The following is a 23,921-nucleotide window of genomic DNA, read 5'->3' as shown; positions in this document are numbered from 1 at the left end:
TTTTTAAAAATAAAGATGTACAAATCAAATGGTTGACAAGCATAGTTGTGATGGAAAGCGGAGGAAAATGACGGTTAAAATGTTTCGCATTTGTGGCTCGATGCGTTGAGCACTACGGCACAAAGTGAAGTCAACGACAGTGAACGCAGCACAAGTTCAAGAGGCGACGTTAGCGCTGCCAGTGACGCTTCAGCACCCGCTAGAAACACACAACGCAAAACAGTAAGAAAATATGACTCCAGTCACATCCTGTTTGGATTCTTTTGGAGTAGAACAGAGAATGAGCTGAGGCCGCAGTGTGTGGTGTTCAGTCAATAATAAATAATATGCATATCTGTGTAAACTGTATTTAGTTAAGTACCCCTACGTTACTGTATTCTAATGTTGGCCTTAATGGCGGCACTTGGAGAGCCAAATATTTTCTGTAGCGGTAGTTGACTAAAAATGTAAGATCCATCCTGGAGCTTTACAGTTAGAGAACATATACTACCTTCAGAGGGAAACCACTGATGGTAACATCACTTCATGCTCTCTACTAGCTCCAGTTTGGTTTTCAGACGTTGCTAGCTTGCTAAGCTAAGCTAAGCTAAGCTCTGAAGATGACAAAGCAAGTCTGATGTTGTTTTGGCGCCTGACAGACTCTGGTTTGGATCAGTGCATGGACACCAGAACACATTGAAGGCGGGTTAACGGCGGCAGATCCCATCCTGGTGTCGGTATCATAACTTCTCTCCACACCGTAGAAGAAGGGCTCCAAATAAATAATGTTGGCTTTGTTCAATAATCTGCTGGTTATCTTCACTATTCATTGATTGTTCTTTTAGTCTAAAAAGAGTCATGCAATAGGTTGAAAAATGACAGCATAAATAACCCTCTTATCAAATCCTAATCACTTTATTTTCTTTGATCTCATAACTCTTTGATCGATTATTCTTTACAGCTTCACGTCCTCTTTTTCTTCCACTTTTAGAAGTTCAAATTGTCTTTTTAACCAATGTGCCACCATTGTTGGATTACTGTCAGCACTTTAAAATGCACAGCCTCCGCAGCATCATGAAATGTGTTGTTTTACCAAACAGTGTGACTCTCAAACCCGCCTTTACCAGAAGCTTTTAGTCCATGCTGAGAACGAGTCTTTACCTTTAATGTGTTGGAGAGGATTCATTTTCAGCGCCCGAGAATACGCTTTACTGGCATTGAGCTTTTCTTTGTGTGCGTCTAAAGGATCTCTGAGTGCAGGTCTTTGGAGGAGAACAACCCTTTTTTTCTCCCCGCTTCCTGTGTCAGCGCCGTGCCACCTGTATGGGGTTAAGACCGGGGTCAGACCTCTTGCAGGAGCCTGTTGTCTCGGGGCCCCTTTCTCAGGAACTGCTTGTGCCCGGGACTGACATGGAAAAGAAAAGCTGTCACCTTTTCCAAGGCCTCTTTTTGTCAGACATCTTTCAACGACGAATGATTGGCATATCTCCTGCACATTTCCCCCTTTTGTTTGCGAGCGTCGCGTTTCAGAGCAAATAACAGAGATTGACCATTACGTGCGACGTGTCTGCAGACTGTGCGAGCGTGCACGAGCACACGCGCGTGAAAAGGCGAGGCTGTTTACAAAGGAAGCCCCTGAATTAGAAAAGGAAAATGTCAACTTTTATCGTGCTACTGCACAAGCATTTTGCATTAGTCAGAAAGTATCCCCCGAAGTGGTGTAACATCCGCAGAATGTGATTGAGATAGAGAGGGAGAAGGGTGGGCCACCATTTGAAAGGCATACTTGAAAGTACTCGTGTGTAAAGAGTCCTGAGGCAGGTCATGTTGCCGTGTGACAGAGGAGCATTCGTCTTGCTGTGTATATCTGACGTCCCAGGGTCTCATTGCGAGGGTTTGCCTGCGCTGCGTGTCGGCTTTCTGTAATTAATAGCCAGTAGCCCCCTCGTCCCATCAAGGGACCAGGTGCTGCTTAGATCTGCTCCGGCATAGAGAGACTGCAGATCACTCGAGTGGATTCACTGTCATCGGGATGAAACACACACACATCTCTCTCTCTCTCTCTCTCTGTTGGTGTATACATCTCAGCTGAGTGTGTACATATAAACACTCGGCCTGGACTCAAAACAGAGTTGTAGAATCATTACTGATGCTTCTTCTGATGGAGATCTTGTTGGTAAAAGATACGGTTCATTTAGTCCACTTCGTGTCAAGCACCATTGTGCTCGTGTCCTGTGCTGTTTAGCAGAGCTCCAGGCCCTGACAGATTGCCGTCCCGATGGGGAGATTTCACCCAGCCAGCCCCGCCGATGGCTCTGACACCATCATTAGGCCTTGATCAGCTGCAGTCTGCGGGGGGAAGAAGAGAGAGTAATATTCCTGATCTAATTACGAGGAGACATTTCAGGCGGTGTAATGTGTGATTTAACCTCTTGTCAGAGGCTATAAAAGGAAGCTGGGTTAATCTTCCTGGCAACCTCTTTTCCACGCAGGGGAGAGTGCTTTTAAATTTCCTTTTCCCAGGAAACCAGAACGCCGCACCACCACTGACTCTCATTTGAAACCTCTCAAGGCAAGAGTCGTCTGACCTTTGAATGTTAGCGAAAGCCTTTTTGTGGATGCATGTGCTACGTGCATTTGGAGAACTGCAAGTAGAACAAAAAAAAAAAGCTGTCCTTTTGACTTTTCTGCGCGTCCTCCAAAAGGATCGTTCTGCAGCCTCCTTCCCTCTCTTGTTCTTTCTTTCTGTCTTTTCCTCCCTCTTCATGGCCGCCCACACGCCGCAGCACGATGAGAGCAGGGGAGCTGATTGAACAAATAGATTGTAAGTGGAATCGAGGGTTTGGGTTAATCAGTCAAACACAGTTAAACAATTCTTTGGACGTGAAGGGATTAGTCTTGCCTGCGTTGAGCTCATCAGATCCCATTCTCCCCAGCGCTGGCCGGCCTTTCAGGGCCAAGGGCCACGGCCTCTCTGGCTCCATGGAGAACCACACACGCACCCCTCAGCATGCTCCATTGCCTCTGAATGCCCCACCACTCTCCTCTCCCTTTGTTACCCAGCACAATTGGAATGATGGATTAGCAAATTAAATGCAGACCTTTCTATTCGTGGCCATCCTCACTCACTCTCCGATGGTTACCAGGTTCACTGTACGCTCTCATTCCTCCTGAAAAGTGTCTGCTGCCCTTAAATGCGTTCTCAGAAACCACTTGAGAACTCTTCCCTCCGTGAAAGCTGTCCGTATCTTTGTTTTTACAGGAAGACTTCCTGTACTCTTCCCTTTAAACCTGAGTGCTGATCACCCTGATAGGATGGTGTGTTGGAGTCTGCTCTGGATCTCCTGTTCTCCTGATCCACCGGCCCTTTAAATAAACGCATCATCTACTTCCTGTTTTGTATATTAAACTTAACACTATTTCTGTAGTCTGGAAGCTAACGTCCATCTTCTTTGTTTGCTTTGATCTTAGCACTGTTTTTATCCGAGGGTCCTTCTTTGTTCCCGGAGTGTCTGTATGTATGAATCTTCATAACGAGAAAACAAAGCCTCTCGTTTTGCACATGTTGTAACCGTGGAGGGAATGAGCAGTCGATTAAATGAGTTGTGGGTAAACAGTAAAAATAACTCAAAGCTTGAGTCGAGGAGTAACTGGACCAAGTGAGAGTTCAGTCCAGTTGCTTTAACTTAAGCCTGGATGGTGCAAGCTAAAGGATTAAAAAATCTTAAATTTGAAGCTGTGAGAGCGTCCACACATGACGACAACTCATGACAGATTTAACAGTTCAGTTTCTTACCGTGTGCGGAGAGCAACGAGGCGACCGACTCAGCCAAAACACTGACCGATTAATTCACCAACAACCCGAGTCTCCTCGCTCGGAACTTTTAATTTTGCCCGTCAAAGAGTAAACAAACACGATGGTCGAGCTAAATGTGGCTAGCTGTTAGCTACCTGGTACACCGGTCCAACTCGTTTCCTTCTCCGTTGGATTGTGGTTCATTTTACAGGTCAGGTTATAGAAACACTCGTGTTGTTTCCACAGATCAACAAGTTGCTCCTCTGTCTCGGACGTCCATCTAACTTTATGCTTTGAGTTTGCAGTCGTCACCGTGGTTATGCTTGTTGCGCTTCCTGCTTCAGTCAGCTTGCTTCCTGATTGGCTATTGTCAATCCACTGGCCTTCTTCTGAATTTGGTCGCAAGGGGGAATCAGGTCCCGATTATCTCGTAGTCTTTACCCCGATTTACAGATCAAGAGTTACCTCGACCTGGATATCTGAGAACCTTCCCAACAAATGACCAACAACTATTTGAAGATTTGTTGTTGTATTTATAACATATTGACAGAAAGCAAACGTTCTGACCAAAATACAATAAAACCTCCATGACCTCTTACAGGCTCGGCTGCTGCACATTTCTACTACATATATGACCCAATGTCAATACAGATTCATGTTTCAACGGGTGAAGTATCCCTTTAAGCATTTTACACCGCATGTCACAGCAACCCATTCTCACCCCGTTCACACCCTGATGGTAGAGGCTGCTGTGGAAAGGGTCCATCAGTATTAACTCATCCATTCATACACACTCATACGCTGCTGCTGCCGCCAAAGCATCAGGAGCAACTCGGGGTTAAGTGTCTTGCCCAAGGACACAGCGGACATGTGGCTGCAGGAGCTGGGGATCGATCCCCTGATCTTCTGACTCTGCATGTGAGCCTGTGTGTGTGTGTGTGTGTGTGTGTGTGTGTGGGGGGGGGGGGGTTGTATTGCTCTGCTCTGTAGAGACCCCAATTAGCGAGACTAGCAGGCCTCCTGAAGGTCACACCCAGAGCTTTGGTGTGGGACCAGAGGAGGGCCGGGCAGGTCAGGAGCAGCCCTGAGACCCTCAGCTGGGCCCAGGAGCTTGCACACAATAACCACCATTCACAGCAGCAGTTTGCATATTCTTCTTCTTTTTGTATTCCACCCTGTTGGCTCAGGATTTCGCGAAAGGTCAGGCATTCTCGGCAGACTGTCATAGAATACTGTGACCATATCTGAGAGATCCATTTGTCATTAGCTCCAAAGTCCCCCACTTCATCAGCCCGTGTCTGGTGTCGGCTATCTCGGCCTGATTGATGGCTCTGTCCTTATTGCAGGGAACCGGGGTCGATGGCAAAAAATTTGCTGCTGGGTGCATTAACGCTGTGCTCAATGGCATAGACCTTTGAGCATGCCTCATCAGTCTTGAATCATCGGACGGCCGCAGGAGATCTGAGTGAGCCGGCATGATGCAAGAGAGAGAGATGAGAGAGAGAGAGAGGAGAAAGAGAGAGGAGAGAGCGAGCGATCGGAGAGAGTTTTTATCACACAGGCAAACTTTATCACTCGTATAACTCTGTCTCACTGCTACTGACAGGAAGAGAGGGAGGTTTTTTGAGACATGTTTTTTTTTTTCTTTTTTTAAAAGATTTATTTTTGGGCTTTTTGTGCCTTTAATGGAGAGATAGGACAGTGGATAGAGTTGGAAATCAGGGAGAGAGAGTAGGGAACGACATACGGGAAGGAAGCCACAGGTGGGATGTGAACCTGGGCCGCCCGCTTGAGACCACAGCCTCCATACATGGGGCGCGCGCACTAACCACTGCGCCACCAGCGCCCCGAGACATGCTGTTTTTATGAGGGGATAAAAGTGTTGTTAAAAATGTATTTTATTACTGCGGAGATCCCAGAAGTCCATAAAGACATAAACCACGGTGAAATCATGGGTTTGAAATGTTTTAATGCACAAAAACAAAACTTTAAAACAAGTTATTTTCAGACAAAAATCCTTTTATGCTGCCGGATACACAAATCCACAGCAGCCCTCTAGCTATTGAAATTATGGTCTCATGTTTCTAATAGTTAGCATCTGAAAAGTATTAGAAACAACTCGCAGTCCATATTTTGAATAAATGTTGTTCTTTATTAGCGTTTCTGTAAACCTTTTCCTGATATTGAGATGTCGAATGGGGCTTAGTTAAGCTCTTCGCAAGAAAAGTCACACGACAGCTTTTTCATTTTTAAGATTTCTTTTTGTGCCTTTATTGGAGGAGACAGGACAGTGGAAAGAGTCAGGGAACATCATGTGGGAAAGGAGCCACAGGTCTGATTCAAACTCAGGCCGCCCGCTTGAAAGACAGTCCTCCTAACCACTGTGCCACCTGCGCCCCACACGGCAGCTTCTTAGATTCTTACAGCTCGAGCATCATCCCCTGGTGGTCTTTGACGTCTGCCGGACAACTAGTAGTCATACGATGAATGTTCATTTTGACTCTGCAACGCTGTAGTGTTGGTCTCCTACTCTCTGTATTCACATTGCAGACGAGAGAGCACGGCACAGCAGGAGCTCCACATACACACACACAGTCAGACATACACACACACACAGTCAGACATGCACACACACACACACAGCACTGCTCAGCTGATCCCGTCTCTCCTCTGTTACTACCTCTGAAGACGGTACAAAGGGAGTTCACTTCGGCCCCTCATTACTGCTCCATGGCGTTCATAATGAAGTTGAAATGTCTCAGGGGCGTAAAGGGATATCGCCCTAACCAACTTGGTGCCCTTGGCAAGATTTCAGCTGGTGTCCCTTGTATTGCAGCCACTTCGACATTCAATCCCTGAATTTAATAACATGGTCGTTTTTCTCTCATCAGAGCAGTTCAGAAACCTCAGCATCGTTTGTAAGCTTAGCCAAAACTACATCCTAATCCTTACAACCTGACCTACATCAATAACAGATATCTAATCAGTGAGGACTTCATGTATTAAATGCATGCACGCTCTTAGATATACAGTAAACTGGTTATTCTCTTGAATAACCTTCCAGCTGCGCCTCCTATGGATGGCCGCCGCCCCTAGCAGTTTTTGCCTATACTGCCTATGCCACGGGCCGGCCCTGGATGCCGCTACTGACGAGTTGAATTGAATATTCCTCCTATTCCAATTGAATGACTTCTGCTCCTCCGATCCCGATTAACGCTGATTGTCTGTGACGCCGTCAATCAAAACAAGAAAGATGTCAATCAAAACATCGCTCTGCAGCGCCTCAGAGACGGTCCAAGCACCTAAATGAGCCGTTTGTTTTTGCAGGTTTTCCAGTCGTTGTGAGCGTCTGTCATCAGCTAATGTGGCCGCCATGAGAGTCAACTTAGACGAGATCTCATTGAAGTGTTTGTCTATAAAAAGACGATGCTTAAAGGACGACGGCCCACTCCCGCAGGGTTTCTGAACATGGACGTATGTCTCTAAATGAAACCGTCTGCTTCTGATTTAAAGCTGAGATTCTGAAGAAGTACAAAGCAGATATTTGATACTAGCTTTTAGAGCATGACAGTGTTTTTTTATGCTGCATAAGTTAATACTTTCAAACCCAGCCTCTCTGAGATCTCATCCAACATGAACTATTGCTTGTAGATTTGCTCTGTTTTGACATCCGAACTCATTAGAACTGAATGAATAACGGGGCCAAAGATGGAAGCAGAGCTGCTAAATGAGTCATTTGTAAACCATAGAAATGCTGTGATTGCTGCGTGACATTTGGCTCGTTTGCTTTGGTATTTTAGGGATTGTTTTTGCAGATTAAACCAGTACCTGTGTAGGAGTAAAGACCCCGGTGCCATGACAACACCAGTACACACTGACAGTATGTGTAGGCTCAGAGTGAGACAGGCAGACAGACTGAGGGCCCTGTGAGCCGGGGAGGGACAGATGTTCCCATGCAGACACAGAGGTGAGATGTTTGCCGTGCTGAGCCCGTGTTTGCCCGGCTCTCCGCAGAGTCCACCAGCTGGCTGCTCGGTGCTCTGAGCTGCCGTCAGCTGGGGAGAGAAACTGGGGGGCAGAGAGGCTCGCACATACACACGGGAGATGAAGGCGAGACCACAAACACCTCCAGTGTGTCGCCCGTCTCACACAGCCCTGTCCGCTGCAGAAAGTTCTCTTTTATTACTCGGATGCAGGGGTGGGGTGTGGTGTGGTGTGGTGGGTGGGTGGGGGGCTCGTTTGGTCTCGCTGGAGGCCAGACTGAATGTCAGAGCTGCCATGGAGGCGGCTGACCTTACCAACCGACCACAGACACAGGATCAGCTTTTATCGAACATGTACACAGCAGGCTCTGAAATCAGCGAGCAGGCATTTGTTTTTGACTCGTGCGTCTGCACTTCAATGCAGCAGAATATTTTCACCAGCTCCGTGCAAACACCAGAGGCAGCAGAATCAAAGATCTACAGAAGGAGAGAGTAGGACACAATGACGACACATTAAAAGGAGATCTACATACGTGATCATGTACAGACATGACGGACAAGCAGCAGAGACCTCCACACGACGCTATAATGAGAACGTTCTGATGATGAGTCTGCGACGGCGTCATGTTGGTGTCCCAGTCTTTGAGTTCACATTGCGACGATGCAGAAGCACGGCACAGCGGGAGCTCCACATACACACACAGTCAGACATGCACACACACACACACATAAACTCAATCCACAACTGGCTCAGCTGATCCCGTCTCTCCTCTGCAACGCCTCTCTCACGACCTCTGAAGGCGGTACAGAGGGGGGATCACTTCGTCCCCTCATTACGCCTCCACAACATTCAGCTTGAAGGCGAAACGTCACAGGGGCGTACATGTCACGCCTTGAAGCGGCGGTCTGAACAGGGCTGTAGTCGCTGGTACTGTGAGTAACATTTCTGATATTGGTCAGAGTAACCTCAGTAACCCTCGTGTCATTAAACGTATCATTCAGCCAGATTACCGCTGACACACAGCCTTTGTTCAGAGCCTAAATCGGCAGACTGCTGCCTTCTTACGAGAGCGTTTCTTACGGCTCGTAAAAAAAAGAATAAATAAGACTCATGAGCTTTGTAAAGGAAAACAAATGAAAGTGTTATTTAAGATGACATCCCGTCTCTCTGATGGTGTTTTGGAGGAACGTGTTCATTAAGTACACACCGATAATTACAGCATCTAAACTCCTCTAACGACGCTGGTGTTTTTACTCATGTAGACAACACACACACACACACACACACACACACACACACACGAGTCACAGTAAGAGTTTAAGGTGATTAAACCAACAGCATGTGAGCAAATAAGAAGACTAATGGTAAACAAGATTATGATTTTAATGCACACCACTAAAATGTTGCATTGTTTGTGTGACTCCTGCAGATTTGGACCAAGCATAAGACTAAATAGGGTTTGTTTTATGTGTGTGTGTGTTTGTGTGTGTGTGTGTGTGTGCTATTGGAATACATGCAGCTCTTACGGGAGAGAGGCCAGTTAGCATAATGGCACGGTGGATAAATCTCTCACAGCGGGCCTGTGTAACACTGGAAGCTGTTTTTGTGCGTTAAGCCCTTTTAGGATGATTTGTGAGAGTCAGCGGCCGCGCAGTTCGGCCTCGCAGAGCCGCTCTGACCCCCCCTCCTCTTAAATCAGCCTGGCCGCGTTGCAAACAGGCCAAGGCTGGTTAAAGCCGGGTCAATAATATGGGTCTGGGTGGGACAGACGCGCAGAGTCTTAACTTTTTTTCTCTCTGTTAAACACAGCGCACATGTCAATAAGAAGACGGTGGAGAGGAAATACTAGAGGAGGTCATTATTCCTGCGGAAGAAAATCGCTGCCGAGTGTGTGTGTGCAGGTTTTGCTTGTATCCCTATGCATGTGCAGTGTGTGTGTTTGTGTGTGTGTGTGTGTGTGTGTGTGTGTGTGTGTGTGAGAGATGGAGAGATGAGGGAACAGCTGCATTGATTTGGTTTTGTTTGCTGAGTACTCGGAGCAGAAATGTAAGCCGTGGGAACACCTGGAGAGGGGGGGGGAGGGGGAGTGGGAGGTAGGGGTGTCGGTGGTGTCAGCGCTGCTGCTGGCGCTGAACCAAGCATACATACATGTGCCACACACACACACACACCTCTGATGTGTGAGGGCAGCCTGGGATCCCAATCAGCAGCACTTAACAAAGCATTCCTGCTTCTCCCTTTAATCGCAGGCTCAATTTGTCACTGGGGTGTCCAATTTCTGATAAGCGCTCTGACTGGGAGACGAGAGGTGGGTGTTGGGGAAGAACACAAAATGGATGCACCTGCTAACAAATGAAATCAAACCACTCCATCTTCATTTCCCCTTTTTTCCGCCAGCTGGAACAATGCAGCCGCGCTCCAGCTCTCAGAACATTGAGTTATTTCCCTCTAAGCAGACAGACGGTCTGGCTGACTTACAGTCGCACAGTTAGATCGAGCTCAGGAGGCAGCTTTTTAAAAACGTCTGATCAGCACTCGGCTCGTCTCTGTTACACACCTGAAAGGACGTTTCACTGCATCTGTTCCCTCTAAGCTGCCTTGTTGTGTTTATCTTTCACAGGGCGGAGTAAGCTCTGCAACAATTGTGTTTCACAGAATTTCACTTCATGTCAATTTGGTTTACAGAAAGTAATGTGTCGTTTATTCTGGATCTTTGTGCGGGAGGTTTGTCCGATTTGCTGACTCAAGATTTTAGAAGTCAATTATATTTAGCTGTTCATTGTAAGGTTCAAACTATGAAATGTATTGTTTCTGTTCAGCACCTCTCTGAAGTCAGATATTGGCCTCGTGGTTCACCTGTAAGATCCTTTTCTTTATCAGGGTTTTTCCTTTTGCCCCAGCAGTCCAATAGTCCACTCTGGTATCAAGTCCTGACAGTGTAGTTTTAATCTATATCATTTCACCAGATAAAGTGTTTTAGTCAACAAAGACAACAAAGTTCGAGGCAGCTCGCCTCGCAGCCCCTAAACCTTCTGAAGTGTCTTAAAGACACACAGTCTTTTATTTTGAAACTGCTTCTTCCTGTCTTTGAGCAGTTTTCAGGACCAGGTGGGTTTGACTCTCTGAGGATAATTTGGCTTCAGGTAAAAACCTCACAAACACTAAAGGAATCCTGACTGAAAGACAGGCTGAGTACTTAGAAATAAGCAAGCTGCAGCTCGGCTCGCAGCCCATCCTGGCCTGACGATTATGTTCAACATGAATACTGTTGAGGCGTAATGTGGGGAGAAATGTTTCCCCGTCTGTACCGTCTTCCAAGGTAGTAACAGAGGCGAGACGGGATCAGCTGAGCCAGCGAGCGCAGTGCATGTTTGTGTGTGCATGTCTGACAGCATGTGTATGTGGAGCTCCTCTCGTGCTTCTGCAACACCCAAACACAATGTGAGTCACAGACTGGGACATTTATATTACGTCTTCATTGGAATCAATTTGAATGTACAAAGACGGCATGACAGCTGAGCTTATACGCCACTGTTGCAGACTGAAAAAGGGCCAAAGAGATAATCTGTTTCTTTCAGAATTTTCAGAATCAGGTTGTTTACTTGTTGATTGATTTAGAGAAGGAGACCTCTGCAGATAATTTGGCTTCAGATAAAAACCGTCTGAACTCTGCATTCTCCTGTATGCAATGACACAAATAAAAACACCGGGTGCAGATATCGGCCTGACAAAAACACACGGCGACTTGAGGGAAGCCGTATCTGTTTGTTTGGGTTTCTTACTGCTGCCTGTTTCACAGCTATGAGATTTATAACTGAGCATACACAAAGCAGGGGAGTCGAAAAACCAGCTGCCTGAACCCGATGATTTCTATCACTGCACTGACATAAACCCACGCGCACACACACACACACACACAGATTGTTGATATAGGGCTCTCTTGTATCTGAATATCTGTTTTTTTAACCATGCCATCCCAGTGCTGTGCCAAACCCTCCACAGTCTGGCATCCTGCACGTGACCCGGTGCAGGGTAGTCTGGCCCGGTGTGGAGATAACACCACACGGACGAGATGAAAGGAGTCGTGCTGGGCTCATATTTTGGAGCTTTGAATCTTGAGCTGTGTGATCTGATGGTAACCAGAGGACTGATGTTTCCTCCAGGAGATAAAGACTCTCTTTAATTGTGTTTATGCTCACCTGCATTCCTTTCTTTCAAAACTCTGGGCTCGTACTGGTGCAGCAATGATCCTTCAGCAGAGGTGGGCGCAGTTCATCAAGAGTTAGAGAGGACATATTATCCCCCTTCTCCACCTTTTCAAACAGTCCCCTGTGGTCAAAATGAAACATCTGTGATGTGCTTTGGTCAAAATATAACATGAATCAAGCACCAGAGGAGGTTTGTGAGCCTGTATAAACCAGCTCTCTCAGAACGCTCCGTTTTGGTGTATGTGTCTCTTTAAATGCAATGAGCCCCCCCTGAGTTTTCCCCGTAGACATCACTCCTCTGTAGAGAGAATAAAAATGGAGGACCTGCACAAAAGTTTTGTTCTAGGCTGGGGGTGGAGTCCATGGGTTTTCTCATTATCAATGTTTTTACAGAACTGCTGTGTCAGTGTCACTAAGGACAGTGGTCCCAAATAGGGGGTCGGGACCCCCTGCAGGGTCATGAGACTGGGCTGTTGTGTTGTTCTTATGCCACTGTTTGGCCTAATGGTGTGTCTGGCTATGTGCAAAGTGAAATGTTTAAACCACCTCCAAGGACAATGGGGGTCCCCAGTTGCCAAAACAGTTATTTTGGGAATTGTGGGCTGAAAAGTTTTGGAACCCCTGACTCATCACTAGAGCTTTGATTCTTGTGATTCTGACCATGTAATCCATTTCAAGATCCAAACAGCACAGCAGCCACAATCTACACATCTGTCAGACCAGCAACCAACAAACACGTCTTTCTGATCCATGTCCCTTACCGTCTGAAGGTCGATGCTCCGTCCTGCTGCATCGATCTAAGTTTAGATCGTAGTCTGGCTTAAGTCAGCTAACTACCTAATCAGCTGTTATAACAACCAGTGAACACTACAATGATCTATGAACATCTGATTCATTTGACTGATTTCACATGTTTTATCTTTACCTCGGGTAAGATGTCTTAATGTGAACAAATCAAATGTAAAGCCTCTTTATGAGATCTTTGCTTTTGTCTTTCACTGTGTCGTATCAGATCTGCTTTTTCTCCCTCGAGTGGTTCAAGACTGTCATGTCTGAGAGCAGCATGCCGGCTTATTTCTCATTGAGGCATGCCCAGCTTCTGGCTGCACTCTGGATGGATTTGCAGCAGATAAATAAATAACTATGCTGGCACCCCTCACTTTAGATCCCCTCTGTTTTGGCAGGCTGTCCTTGCTGCATTTTCTATCAGGTGTAAACATGTCTGTCAAACGGCGTGGCCGTGGGGCCCGGCGGTTTTGGCATGCATGACGCATCACATGGGGCGATGCCAGCCCTTTCCGTCTGCCCACCTGACCTTGGCCAGGCTTGACATGACTGAGCACACTTAGCTCTACCTTCCACTTTTGCAGAGCTCTTTAGTAAGCCAAGTGGGCTTAAGTGGCTGTTAGTGAATCTGACCCCAGGTTGAAGAATGGACCTTGGCTGGCTGTCCCTGCAGTGCTGACGTGGTGGAAGGGTAATCCAATGCATAGCTCTGGCAAAGATGTCCCGGCTCGGTCAGGACAGCCAATACCCCGTGTCTTCACATCCTCTCATCTCACCACCATTACCGTCCTCTTCTCCTCCGAGAGCAGCCGTGGATGTCGTCCAATTGGCCGGCTGCAGGCTCCAAGAGCAAAGACAAAACACTCTGATAAGAAGAGGCCTCATACTTTGAAGTGTGTTTTCCTTCCTGAGCTTCCTGATCCACACAAGAGCTCGACTGATACGTCTTTTTTAACACATTGACCGATTTGAGACGGAATAAAAATCACTTATTTCAGAAATGGCAGCAAATATTGAGCTTTTTGGAGCTAGAATGAAAAATAGACAATTTCTATGTATATTTTCCAGACAACTTTAGAGCTCCCATATCCTCCTAGTCTTCACCTTTCATGTCGTCAGCCTGTGAAACCTTTAGAGCAGCTTTACATGATCGTATTTATCTGATACTGGCGTCAGTAAACACCCTCATTTCAGCCTCTGCCTGAAACTGTTCGTATCAGACCTCCCTCCTCACGTGCCCACTCTCTTCTGATTGGCCAGCTCTCTGGAAGCCTTCCTGGGGGAGCAGAACGCTGCAGGGCTGCCATGGGGAGGGCTGCTCTCCAGAGCTGGGAGAAGAGAGTCTATGTAAGAGTGGCTTACGTGGGAGTAAGTGATTTACAGAACGAGCTGTGTAGCGCCCTCTGCAGACTCATCTTGGGATTACTCCAACATACATTTACCTTCAGTTTGGACATCCAGCATTGTTACACTTAATGTGATTTTTAAAATGGGGATCAGCAGAATAGGTCACCTTTATATTTCACTGAGATTTTCTGGAATGATGAAGTTCAGTCGTTCCTTTTCCTTTGTTACTACACAACACTGATGAGCGATAAGAAACACGTACACTACCTCTTCAGCCTCATGAAACATTATTGAAAGTCCTGTTTGAAGTATGGATTCAGATTGTGCAAATATGTAACGCCGGTATTTTTAAATCACCGCGGGCGCTCTCTTCTGCTGTCGATATTTGTCCATTTCTGAAAACATAAATGTTGATTCCAATATGTCTGTGATTTGCCCGCTGGTTTGCCGATAACGTCGCTAAACCAATAATATATACTGGTCAGGCTGTGGTTCACAGCTCCTCTGGGTGCCTGTGTTCTTCTCACTGTGAAATCAGCTCCCCGTATCTGACACGTATGCAAAGATTGAGCCGATCTGGCTGTGGACTGTGCATTATTCCGGGGGCATGCTGTCTCTCTCCGCTCCGTATCCACCACATCACCTCGGGGATCTGTCACTTTTTCATCAGTGACTTACGGAGCGTTCATACAGCTTCCCGGTTGGTTCACAGGCCCCTCCCTCCCTACCTCAGAAGTAGCTGTCTTCCTCTCTCCCACACTGCTGCAGCTCTTTACTTGTTTGACAGTTTCATCCTGACACCCAGTGTCTCACAACTAGGAAGCCACTATTTTACACACTCTCAAATTTGTGTGCGAGTTGGGTTTAGACGGGTTGTCTCCCCCCTTTCTTTCCTCCCTGCTCATTATCAGGGCCGTCTCCCAATCTTTCGCTGTTTTTTTCTCCTGGTGTGAGATAACAGTCCGGGTGGACGAGGGGTCTCCGCTGACTGGAGGAGCAAACGGCCCGTCCTGAACGCCCCGGGTTGTGCTGGAGTCATCAGGATCCATTGTGTGCGCCTGTCATAGCCTAACAAGCCGCTGGCCCTGCAAGCAAGACAAATCTTTCTCCACCTTTTGTTGTTTGTGAAGTCTGACGGGCTAATGAAGGCCACACTGATGTGTCATTTCTCCGCAACGTGCTGAAGGCTTTCCCCCCCCTTTTCTTTTCTCAGAACACTCTGCCTTTGCATTCAAGGGTAAAAAGCCCTCCTCTTCTTCCTGCTCCTGTTCCTTTCTTTACCGTCTATTCAGAGACACAGCTTGCAAAGAAAAGTAATTTCACTCTCTCTGTCCCTGAGAGAATCAACACACTGAAGTTGCATTGAATTTCTTTCTGCAACATTTTTTTCTTGGCTCTATTTCAGACCCATAACCTGGGGGTAAACATGCAATTAAAATAACAGCAGCCTGCCTTTTCCTCCGCTCCTCCTCTCCTGCAGCCGTTAGCACAAGAAGTGTACAACATGGTGACTTGGTTCTCCTAATTGCCTTTGCTTTTAATTGGTAGGAAGAAGCTTGTAATATTCAACCAGCAGCCAAACATACTTTCTCACCTGTTTTTATTCCTCTTTGTTTTCCTCCTCTAATATTGTTGCATGCGTCTCCTTCTAATGAGTTTATTTTGGGTGCCCTCTCCTGTTTGAACTCCTGCTGCTTGATGTCTTAATATATGACGTCCTATAAAATCGACCTGATGCACTTCCTGAGTTTCTGAAGCTGGTTTCACACATGCACTCCTGAAAACATCGAGATCATTTCAGGAGGACTGCTCTGAAAACTCTCCTGACCTGGTTGTTCACACATGCACCTCACAGTGGAAGACTATCCCTATCAGATGGGGGGGGGGGTGTGGTCTCACCATAAACGTCACCACCCCCTCCCACTCGCTCCAGGTGAATTCTCCTGATTATATCCTGCTGCGTTCTCACATCAGCTCACTCTGACTTTCTGCAGAATAAATACGAGGAGGCTGGAGGAGAAACATTCAGCTGTTTGTGTTCACACATGACGCTCAGCATGGAAATATCAGGAGTTATTCAGGAGTTTTCTGCAAGTCTGAAAGCACTATTACAGATGTTGTTAGCAGTGGACAAGGAGAATTTCGAGGGAAAGATCTGACATCGATTCAGTCAGCTGGTCGAATCTCTCTAAACAACATCAGTCTGTTCCTCCTTTTCTTCTATGCACTTTATTTTGAAACTTTCTCATGGATTTGTCTTCCTCCAGGTCCCAGTGAGGAACAGAAAGAAAATATAGGTCAGCTTTTATGGGAGCTATTCGACACATGACACAAGCCGTGCGCATCACTCTCTCAAGCCCGGCTTTTGTCCGCTCGCCTTTTATTTGTCTATAATGAAAGCCGCGCAGTTATTCACACACTTTTATTACGCTTCTATAAGTAGCTGGTGGAGACTTGCCGAGTCACCCCCACCCCACAATACTCTGAGAACCCCGTGGTGTCTGCCTGCACGGGGCTGATAGTGTGAGACGCCTGGCTAAACTCCACCAAGCCAATCCCGGCTCCACAGGCCGGCCCAGCTGGCTCAGCGGACTCCACAGACGCAGCTCTGTTTCCACCCCGGACAGGAGGGGCTGTGTCTGTGTCACAAAGGGGGCTAAGAGCTGGACACCTATCGCTTGAATAGTTGATAAGGACTGAAAATAAGTCATCATCATCACATTGATATGAACATTCGTAATAAACCAGAGATGGTCCAATACCAGTAAATGTTTCAGTATTCACTGGGGCCCTATGAGAACAGGGAATGAAAATTATATCAACTGTAAAATGCAGAGTATCGTGGAATTTGCTGAAATGTGGGTGTGATATATAAAAGATTTTTAGGCTTTCCTGTCCAATTGGAGTGTTTTTCACAGCGCCTGAGCTCAATGAACAGATATAAACGATGTTGAGAGTCTGTACCGGGTTTTGGCCGCTGCAGCTCCCGTCAGCCTGTCTGTGTGTGTGTGACCTGTGTTCCCGTCGGGACAGACATGGCGGAGACTGAGTGGCCATCTGAGACGTACTCGTCATCAAAACATGTTTTATAAATGCGGTGCTAAGCGTTCAGTTTAGAGCAGAACAATATCCCAAAGACTGAATCAGGAGACTGCAATGTGGAATGAGTTTGGATTGAAGATGATCGATATGTGGAGGGATGATGGCCTAGCGGTCTCGCCCCGTGTACACATGCCGTAGTCCCGGTTCAAGTCTGACCTGTGGCTCTAATTCCCACATGTCATTCCCACATCTCTCTCTCTACCTATTTTCCCGCTCTCTCCACTCTCCTATCAGAAAAAGAGTTCTGATCAAAGAAACTGCGACAAACATGCCGAACAGGCGACGTCATTTTTGCGCGTCACTCTGTCACCTCAGTTTCTAACAATGTTATCCCACATCACAGATTTCCCATGCCAAGTGGTTGCATGTGTCAAGAGTCGAGCCCTGGTCCAGACTGGACTGAACCCCCCTGCATGGTGGTCAGAGGTCAATCAGGACTCTGCAGAATCCAGCAGCCAATCAGTCACGTGCTGGTTACCGCCTGAGGAGCAGTACCTCCAACTTCAGCGGGCTCCGTCCCCGTCTGAGTCGACTCTATCAGGTGTAGTCATCCTGATACAAATAGTCCATGTGTTGAAAAAGCCTCCGTGTTGGGGGGTGGTGGTGGTGGTGGGGGGTGCTGCCTTTGTAAATAGGAGCCAGTGTTTGGCGTGTGTTGTACATTTGAAGTTGAGGTGGCAGCGGCGCTGATAGGCGAGTCAGTAGACGTCAGGCTTTCTGTCTGTTGGGTTTCATCTCCTCCTCCTCGGCTCTGCAAAGCAGAGTGTCAGCTGGGGCATTACCATAGGCTGACCTTTGCTGCAGCACTCCCCACTGCACAGCTTTCTGACATTCAGGGGCGCTGTGGGGGAGGCAGGAAGGGGGTGGGCTGATGGCCTGTTGGCTGTTTTTTTGCCTGTAGTGCGTTGATGTGTGTGTGCTTTTATAACAACTGAACTGACAGTTTATGCTGGAGTTCCCCCCCCCACCCACCCTCTCCTCCTTTCACTCTCTTGCCACTGTTTTGCTTTTGAAACGCCGAGCAAAGACAGAGTTATATTTGATATTTGGTTTTCATCCACCCCGAACCTGCCTGTTGTCAAAGAGATTGCTGTTATCTTTGTGTGAAATCTTGGCACCCCAATAAATGAGAAGGAGCTGGAAATGCTGCCTGCTGACATCAAGGAGCTGCCATGTACCTAAAATCCTTCCAAGGCCGAGGGAAAAGAATAACATATCAGGCCAATTAAAGTTAATGCATGGTGACACGCTGAATCGAGGGCAGGGATTGCTGCCATATGGCGGTCCGGGCTGTAAATCAGAAAAGCGAGGGGGGTGGGAGGGGGGGGGGGGGATGAGAGGAGTGGGAGGCCGGGTATCAGGAAGGGTGACGCAGCATCTAGCGCATAAACCCCGCCCCCCCCCCCCCCCCAAAACCCTCAGATCTGTCTCAAGACTGCAGCGCTGCCACCCACCTGTCTCCACCCTGCTTTACCCTTCTCTCCCTTGTCTCCCCCCTGCCCCTGCAGCACCCCAAGGTGCAGCTCTCAGGTAGGACTGGCAGCTTCATTAAGGCTTGTTTTTTCTACTCTTGCTGGGAGGATTTAAATGAGCTGTCATCCTGACCTTTTTGAGCTCCTGCTTTTTAAAGCAAGTTCAGCCCCCCCGCCACCACCTTAAACCCACCTCCCGCCTCTCGCTCTCTCTCTTTCCACCTTTCTCTCCCGCTTTGTCACTCTTTCCTCCACTTGTCTCTTCTCCCTGCAGGGGGGAAGACACTTTTAAGCCTCCACCCTGCGGCAGACAGGCACGCCAAGGTTGTTTTGTGGGTAATTGCCTCTCTCATAGACGCCGTTTGTCTGCGCACACTTGCCTCCCTCTTCTGATTCCACGCCACAAAACGCGGGGAGGGCACGGACTCTGTAGACTTAATTTGCTCTCTGACTGTTCTTCAGTGCTGATTAAGCAAGCATCTGTGGTGTTTTGACTACAGCAGTGAGCCAAGCGGAGCATGGCTAGCGTTTTCTCCCTCTCTATTACGTCAGGTTATTGCAGAGTGGCAGGCTTTTATTGGAGCTGTAGCGCTGTTTATTCATTTCTTTTCACCACATCCTGAGCTGGCTCCATTGTTTAACGTCCCTAAAATAAAGGCGTCTCTGAGGTGGAGAGCACTGCAGTATCGATCACAGACTCACTAACTTGTGTCAGCGCACGGCCTCTCGAGTATGTTCCCTTTCCCGTGTACAGGAGTCATTAATTTCCCCCCGCCGTGGTCGGGTGGAGGCGGAGAGGTAGCAGGGTCCAACTAGCCGCCTAACATGCAGGGCGAGGAGAGACCGAGTCGATTTAAAGCAGCCAGTCCCTCAGGCCCAGTCTGCCCGTTTTACTTCAGCTGTTTGATGTTTAATTGAAGTTGTTATTGGCATCAAATGTCACCTTACCTGATGCTCCAGGTGTGAATCGCTTTCTAATTGAAAGGTAACTATGTCTCCCTCAGCCCTGTGCCTCGGGGGATCAGCCGCAGAGTTCTATTAGTCTGGAGCCAGCCTCTGTATCACCACGCACCATGTGCTGCCTGGCAGTTATGTCTGACTGCTGACCTCCTCTCTCTCTCTCTCTCTCTCTCTCTCTCTCTCTCTCTCTCTCTCTCCGCAGTGTGAGGAGAAGTGTGTGTCCCATGTTGCATTAGTGTCTGTGTGAAATGCTGGCCTGTCTGCCAGGGCCAGGTGACCTCCCCCTCCAGCTTCTCCCCCACACGCAGATGAACACTGGACTTCAGAAATGTAAGTAGGGATCTCCAGACACACACACACACACACACACACACACACACACACACACACACACACACGTACACACACTTTTAACCACCACCACCACCATCCCACACAGCAAACCAAGCTGTTACAATCCTGCTGCCCGCCCCTCGTCAGATGCCCATGCCAACCCTGGCCTGGTTCTCTGGCAGCTCTGTGTTAAAACCCGACACACACACACACACACACACACACACGCAGAATATTTTAGTGCTCAAGGACTACAGATCTGTCTTCAAGGGAAATTAGGATGAACTGCGCCATTAATTTGCAGATGAACAGTGAACTAGCCCCCTCCCTTCCTCCCCAAAGATCTGTCGGCTAAACGAGTGTAGAGGCGTCCGTGCACTTCAACACTTTGTCGCCACGTTCACGTGTTAGATTCTTCACGACGAGTCACGCGGTCAGATTGCGCCTGGTGATCTCGTACCGTGAGAAAATTAAAGATGCAATCTGCTGCCGAGGTTTAACGGCAGACTTGTCCGAGCTGGCTCAATTAATTCAATGTGTTTGAGTTTCACAACTGCTGACAAACTTGGACTGCGCTCTGTGTGAGGGTCAGCAGCACAAGTGGAGTGTCGGAGTCAGCAGAGTGCAGCGAGAGCTGAGGCTAACTGGATCTGATCAGGGAGAGAGGAGCCGGTAAATGTAAGACAAGTACATGAGATGATCGTTTCTATAGAGACGAGGGTCTAATATGTAAACCACACTGGTCTGTGATGTCTGTCCTGAGATTGTCGACAGCTAACATACAACCACACAGTGAGTACTTAGAACTCGTTAAAAATACAGACAGAATAACTTGAGATACAACTCACAGTATAATAAAGCACGATGAGCAGCAGATTGAGGGGCCTTCAGATAAGGATGCAGTCGAAGGCTATAAGGGTGCAGAGCAGGGGGGGAGCGCACACGCCTGCAAATCGCGTCCATCATTCACACAAGCTGCAATGCGACCCAAACGATAGTCTGAAGAGTTGCTGTTTTTTTGGATGCACAACATCTCTGTTCACTATTCAGGAGACAGCCCTGGCCGTTCTTCTTTTGGAGGAGGAGGAGGATGTGGGTTGTAGGGGAGTTTAGACTCGTCCAGGAGCTGCAGATCTATAATGACCGATGAGTGGCGAGCAATTTGACGGCCTGTTGGGGAGAGTTTCACCAAGAATCACCAGAATGAGGACAAACAGGCAGCCGATCACTCCAATAGAATGTCTGGTGATTTGTCTGAGGTGGCTCTTGATTGTTCCGCCGAGGTGTCGTCACAGAGCGCTGCGCCCAAGTTGAAAACATTGTTGTACGCTCAGCTCAGTGAAGCTCTCGTGTCGGCACATAGACAATGAAGAGGTTCAACAGCAGGGCTCAGGGCCTGCAGCATCCTAACGGAAAGCCCCTTCAGTCATGCCTCAACGTCTGAATCCTCTTAAAAATCCTTTTCAGTTTGAGTTAAAAATGATCCAAGTCAAGGTCAGGTTTCAGTTCTGCAGGTGACGTTTTCCTCTTTCTGATCCTCAGATCAGAAGAATGTTCATGGTAACTTAGGCTTCGACTTTCAGGGAATTTATTTTTCAAAGTGATCAAATAGTGATGCAAAATGTGACAGTTAAATAAAGTGTAAATGATGTCCTGTGAGATACATTCAAATGTGCTCTCTCTTTTTGAAATGATTAGTGATGCCTGCACTCAGTCAGACGTGCACTCACAGACTCTCTGCTTCTTTATCCCCTTCAAACAAGAAGTGCTAAAGATTCAACGATTTCCAGACATTGATTATAACTGATCATCTTTATTTGTCTCGGCCTCTTTTCCCTTCTTCCTGTTTCTCTTGGAGTAAAAACTCAGCCTCGACTTGACCCATTTCTGCAACACTTTTTCCCCCTCCTTGTTGTGAAATGCTCCAGCTCATCAAGACTGTAATTTCAGAATCACAGTAATCAGCCAACCCCCGGGAGATCAGCGAGCGTGAGGGAGTCTGCTAAGTGCCAACGTCTGTTGCCTCACTCAGGCAGACTTGTGACACGGTGCAGCCATCCGCCGCTGCGTCTCTCTGCTCGTCCTTTATGTGACAAACGGAGACACAGCAGAGCAGGAGGCACAACTGGAGTTCAATTTGTTTTTCCGCCTGACGCTGTAATCCATTTTGGTGATTGAGCGTGCTCCTCACAGCGCGGCCGGTCTTAGTGCTGTCATTTCAATCTATTTTTTTTCCTGCTCGTCATTCTCTCGTAATGCGTCTTCCTTTTCATCTGCTCTTCAAAGTATCATTAACACACGCGATGTTACATCAAAAGCTGTGGAGCTGTTTTTCATTGGGTCTGAATCATTTTTATCAAAGTGCCGTGAGGAAAAAGAAAAGGGAAAAAAAAGTGTTCAGTCTCAGGTGGGTTTGCTGCCTACTCCCCAGTCCCAGTAGATCTTCTTCTGCATGTCTGTTGAAAAGCCAGACCCATTATATACATCAGTTCATTATTGTGAGGCCGATACGGGCCCTCCGTACAGTTCTCCGTCCATCCCTCTTCATCCCGCTCCACCTCTCTCTCTATCTCTCTGAATAAAACTCAAACAAACGCCTGCATGTGCAAGAAAGGAAACATTTTTTTTTAGGAGCATTTTATTTAAAGAGGACATATTATCCCCCTTCTCCACCTTTTCAAACAGTCCCCTGTGGTCTAAATGAAACATCTGTTCTGTGCTTTGGTCAAAATCTAACATGAATCAATCACCAGAGGAGGTTTGTGACCCTGAATAAACCAGCTCTCTCAGAACGCTCCGTTTTGGTGTGTGTGTCTCTTTAAATGTAATGACCCCCCCCCCCGAGTTTTCCCGGTAGACATCACTCCTCTGTAGCGAGAATAAAAATGGCAGACCTGTGCAAAAGTTTTGTTCTAGACTGGGGGTGGAGTCCATGGGTGGAGATACCAGGGGAGGGGAGGGGATCTTTTTACCAGAATCCCACTATGACATCACAAGGAGAGCAAATGTGAAACGTAGCATTTTCCTCTGTGTTGCAGACTACAAACAAAGGACTGGATGGGTTTATTTCACATTTTGTGGGTCAGTAGACACTCAGGTTACCCAAATATATGTTCAAAAACACAGTAGAAGTGGATTTTTCAGAATATGTCCCCTTTAATATTATTCGTCATGTTGACCTTGTGCAGCATGCTGATGATGAAAGTGCCTATGTGACATTTTGAATGTGGCTCACGTGGATTTGCCTCAGAGCTGACTTTACATAAAAACACATCGAGTAGGGCTGTAGAATGATTCAAAATGTAATCACAGCTAATTGCAAATATTTCAATAGTTAATCGTGATTAATCGTTTGTTTGGAATTTAATTATTTTGTATTTTAAAATAAAAATAGTTGTCCTTTATTTTGAATTCTTGTTCTGTCCTAAGCTGAGAGTATATTACTTGCTGTGTGCTTTTATTTTGAAATAAAGTAAGGCCCTTCCTGTAGATGGAAGGTTAGGACATGAAGTTAAGCACAGAAACAGGAAGTGGTTAGGGATCCCAAACTGAGGTCAAACAGCTCAAAGGAACGTTAACAAAGGTCAATGTGTGATGTCATAAGGTGGATATTACTTTGGACTCGTCAGCTGATCTGTCTGAGAGTTTGTTAAAGTGAAATGAGACATTCAAAGATGCAGCAGTGTCCTTCTTTTACATCACTGAGACTACAGGGAGACACTGAGGACCACTATCTATGGTGAGCCTGAAGGGACAAAATAGCATGGGATTAATCGTGATTAACTCATTAACGCTGACTGCCCTTGTGTCCAGATATGATTTTTCCTCCGTGTCGCCCAGCCCTACCTCCTAAAGTAACACAGTGCTGTCTCTGCAGAGCGCCATCGTTTACCCTCATGGACGATCATTTGACAGCTTAACTCCATGAGAGATGAGTCTGGCTGCTCGGAGGTG

The 23,921-nt window shown here is 47.1% G+C and overlaps 1 protein-coding gene and 1 long non-coding RNA gene across 3 annotated transcripts in view; both read left to right on the top strand.

Moving 5' to 3' along the window:
• The window catches only part of LOC132988689 (uncharacterized), a 124,940-nt gene that overhangs the window by 83,131 nt on the left and 17,888 nt on the right, over positions 1 to 23,921 (top strand). The gene's annotated exons all lie outside the window — the stretch shown is intronic.
• The window catches only part of fam222ba (family with sequence similarity 222 member Ba), a 41,411-nt gene that overhangs the window by 8,262 nt on the left and 9,228 nt on the right, over positions 1 to 23,921 (top strand). For both annotated transcript variants that reach the window (XM_061056221.1, XM_061056222.1), the window contains one exon: positions 19,837 to 19,964. In XM_061056221.1, the coding sequence (XP_060912204.1) occupies positions 19,883 to 19,964 (82 nt within the window). In that variant the 5' untranslated portion in view covers positions 19,837 to 19,882. The remainder of the gene's footprint in view (positions 1 to 19,836; positions 19,965 to 23,921) is intronic.

Source organism: Labrus mixtus, chromosome 14 (assembly GCF_963584025.1).
Source record: "Labrus mixtus chromosome 14, fLabMix1.1, whole genome shotgun sequence".
Taxonomy (NCBI): domain Eukaryota; kingdom Metazoa; phylum Chordata; class Actinopteri; order Labriformes; family Labridae; genus Labrus; species Labrus mixtus.
The sequence above is the reverse complement of the archived record's forward strand: the minus strand, read 5'-3'. Positions and strand labels throughout refer to the sequence as shown.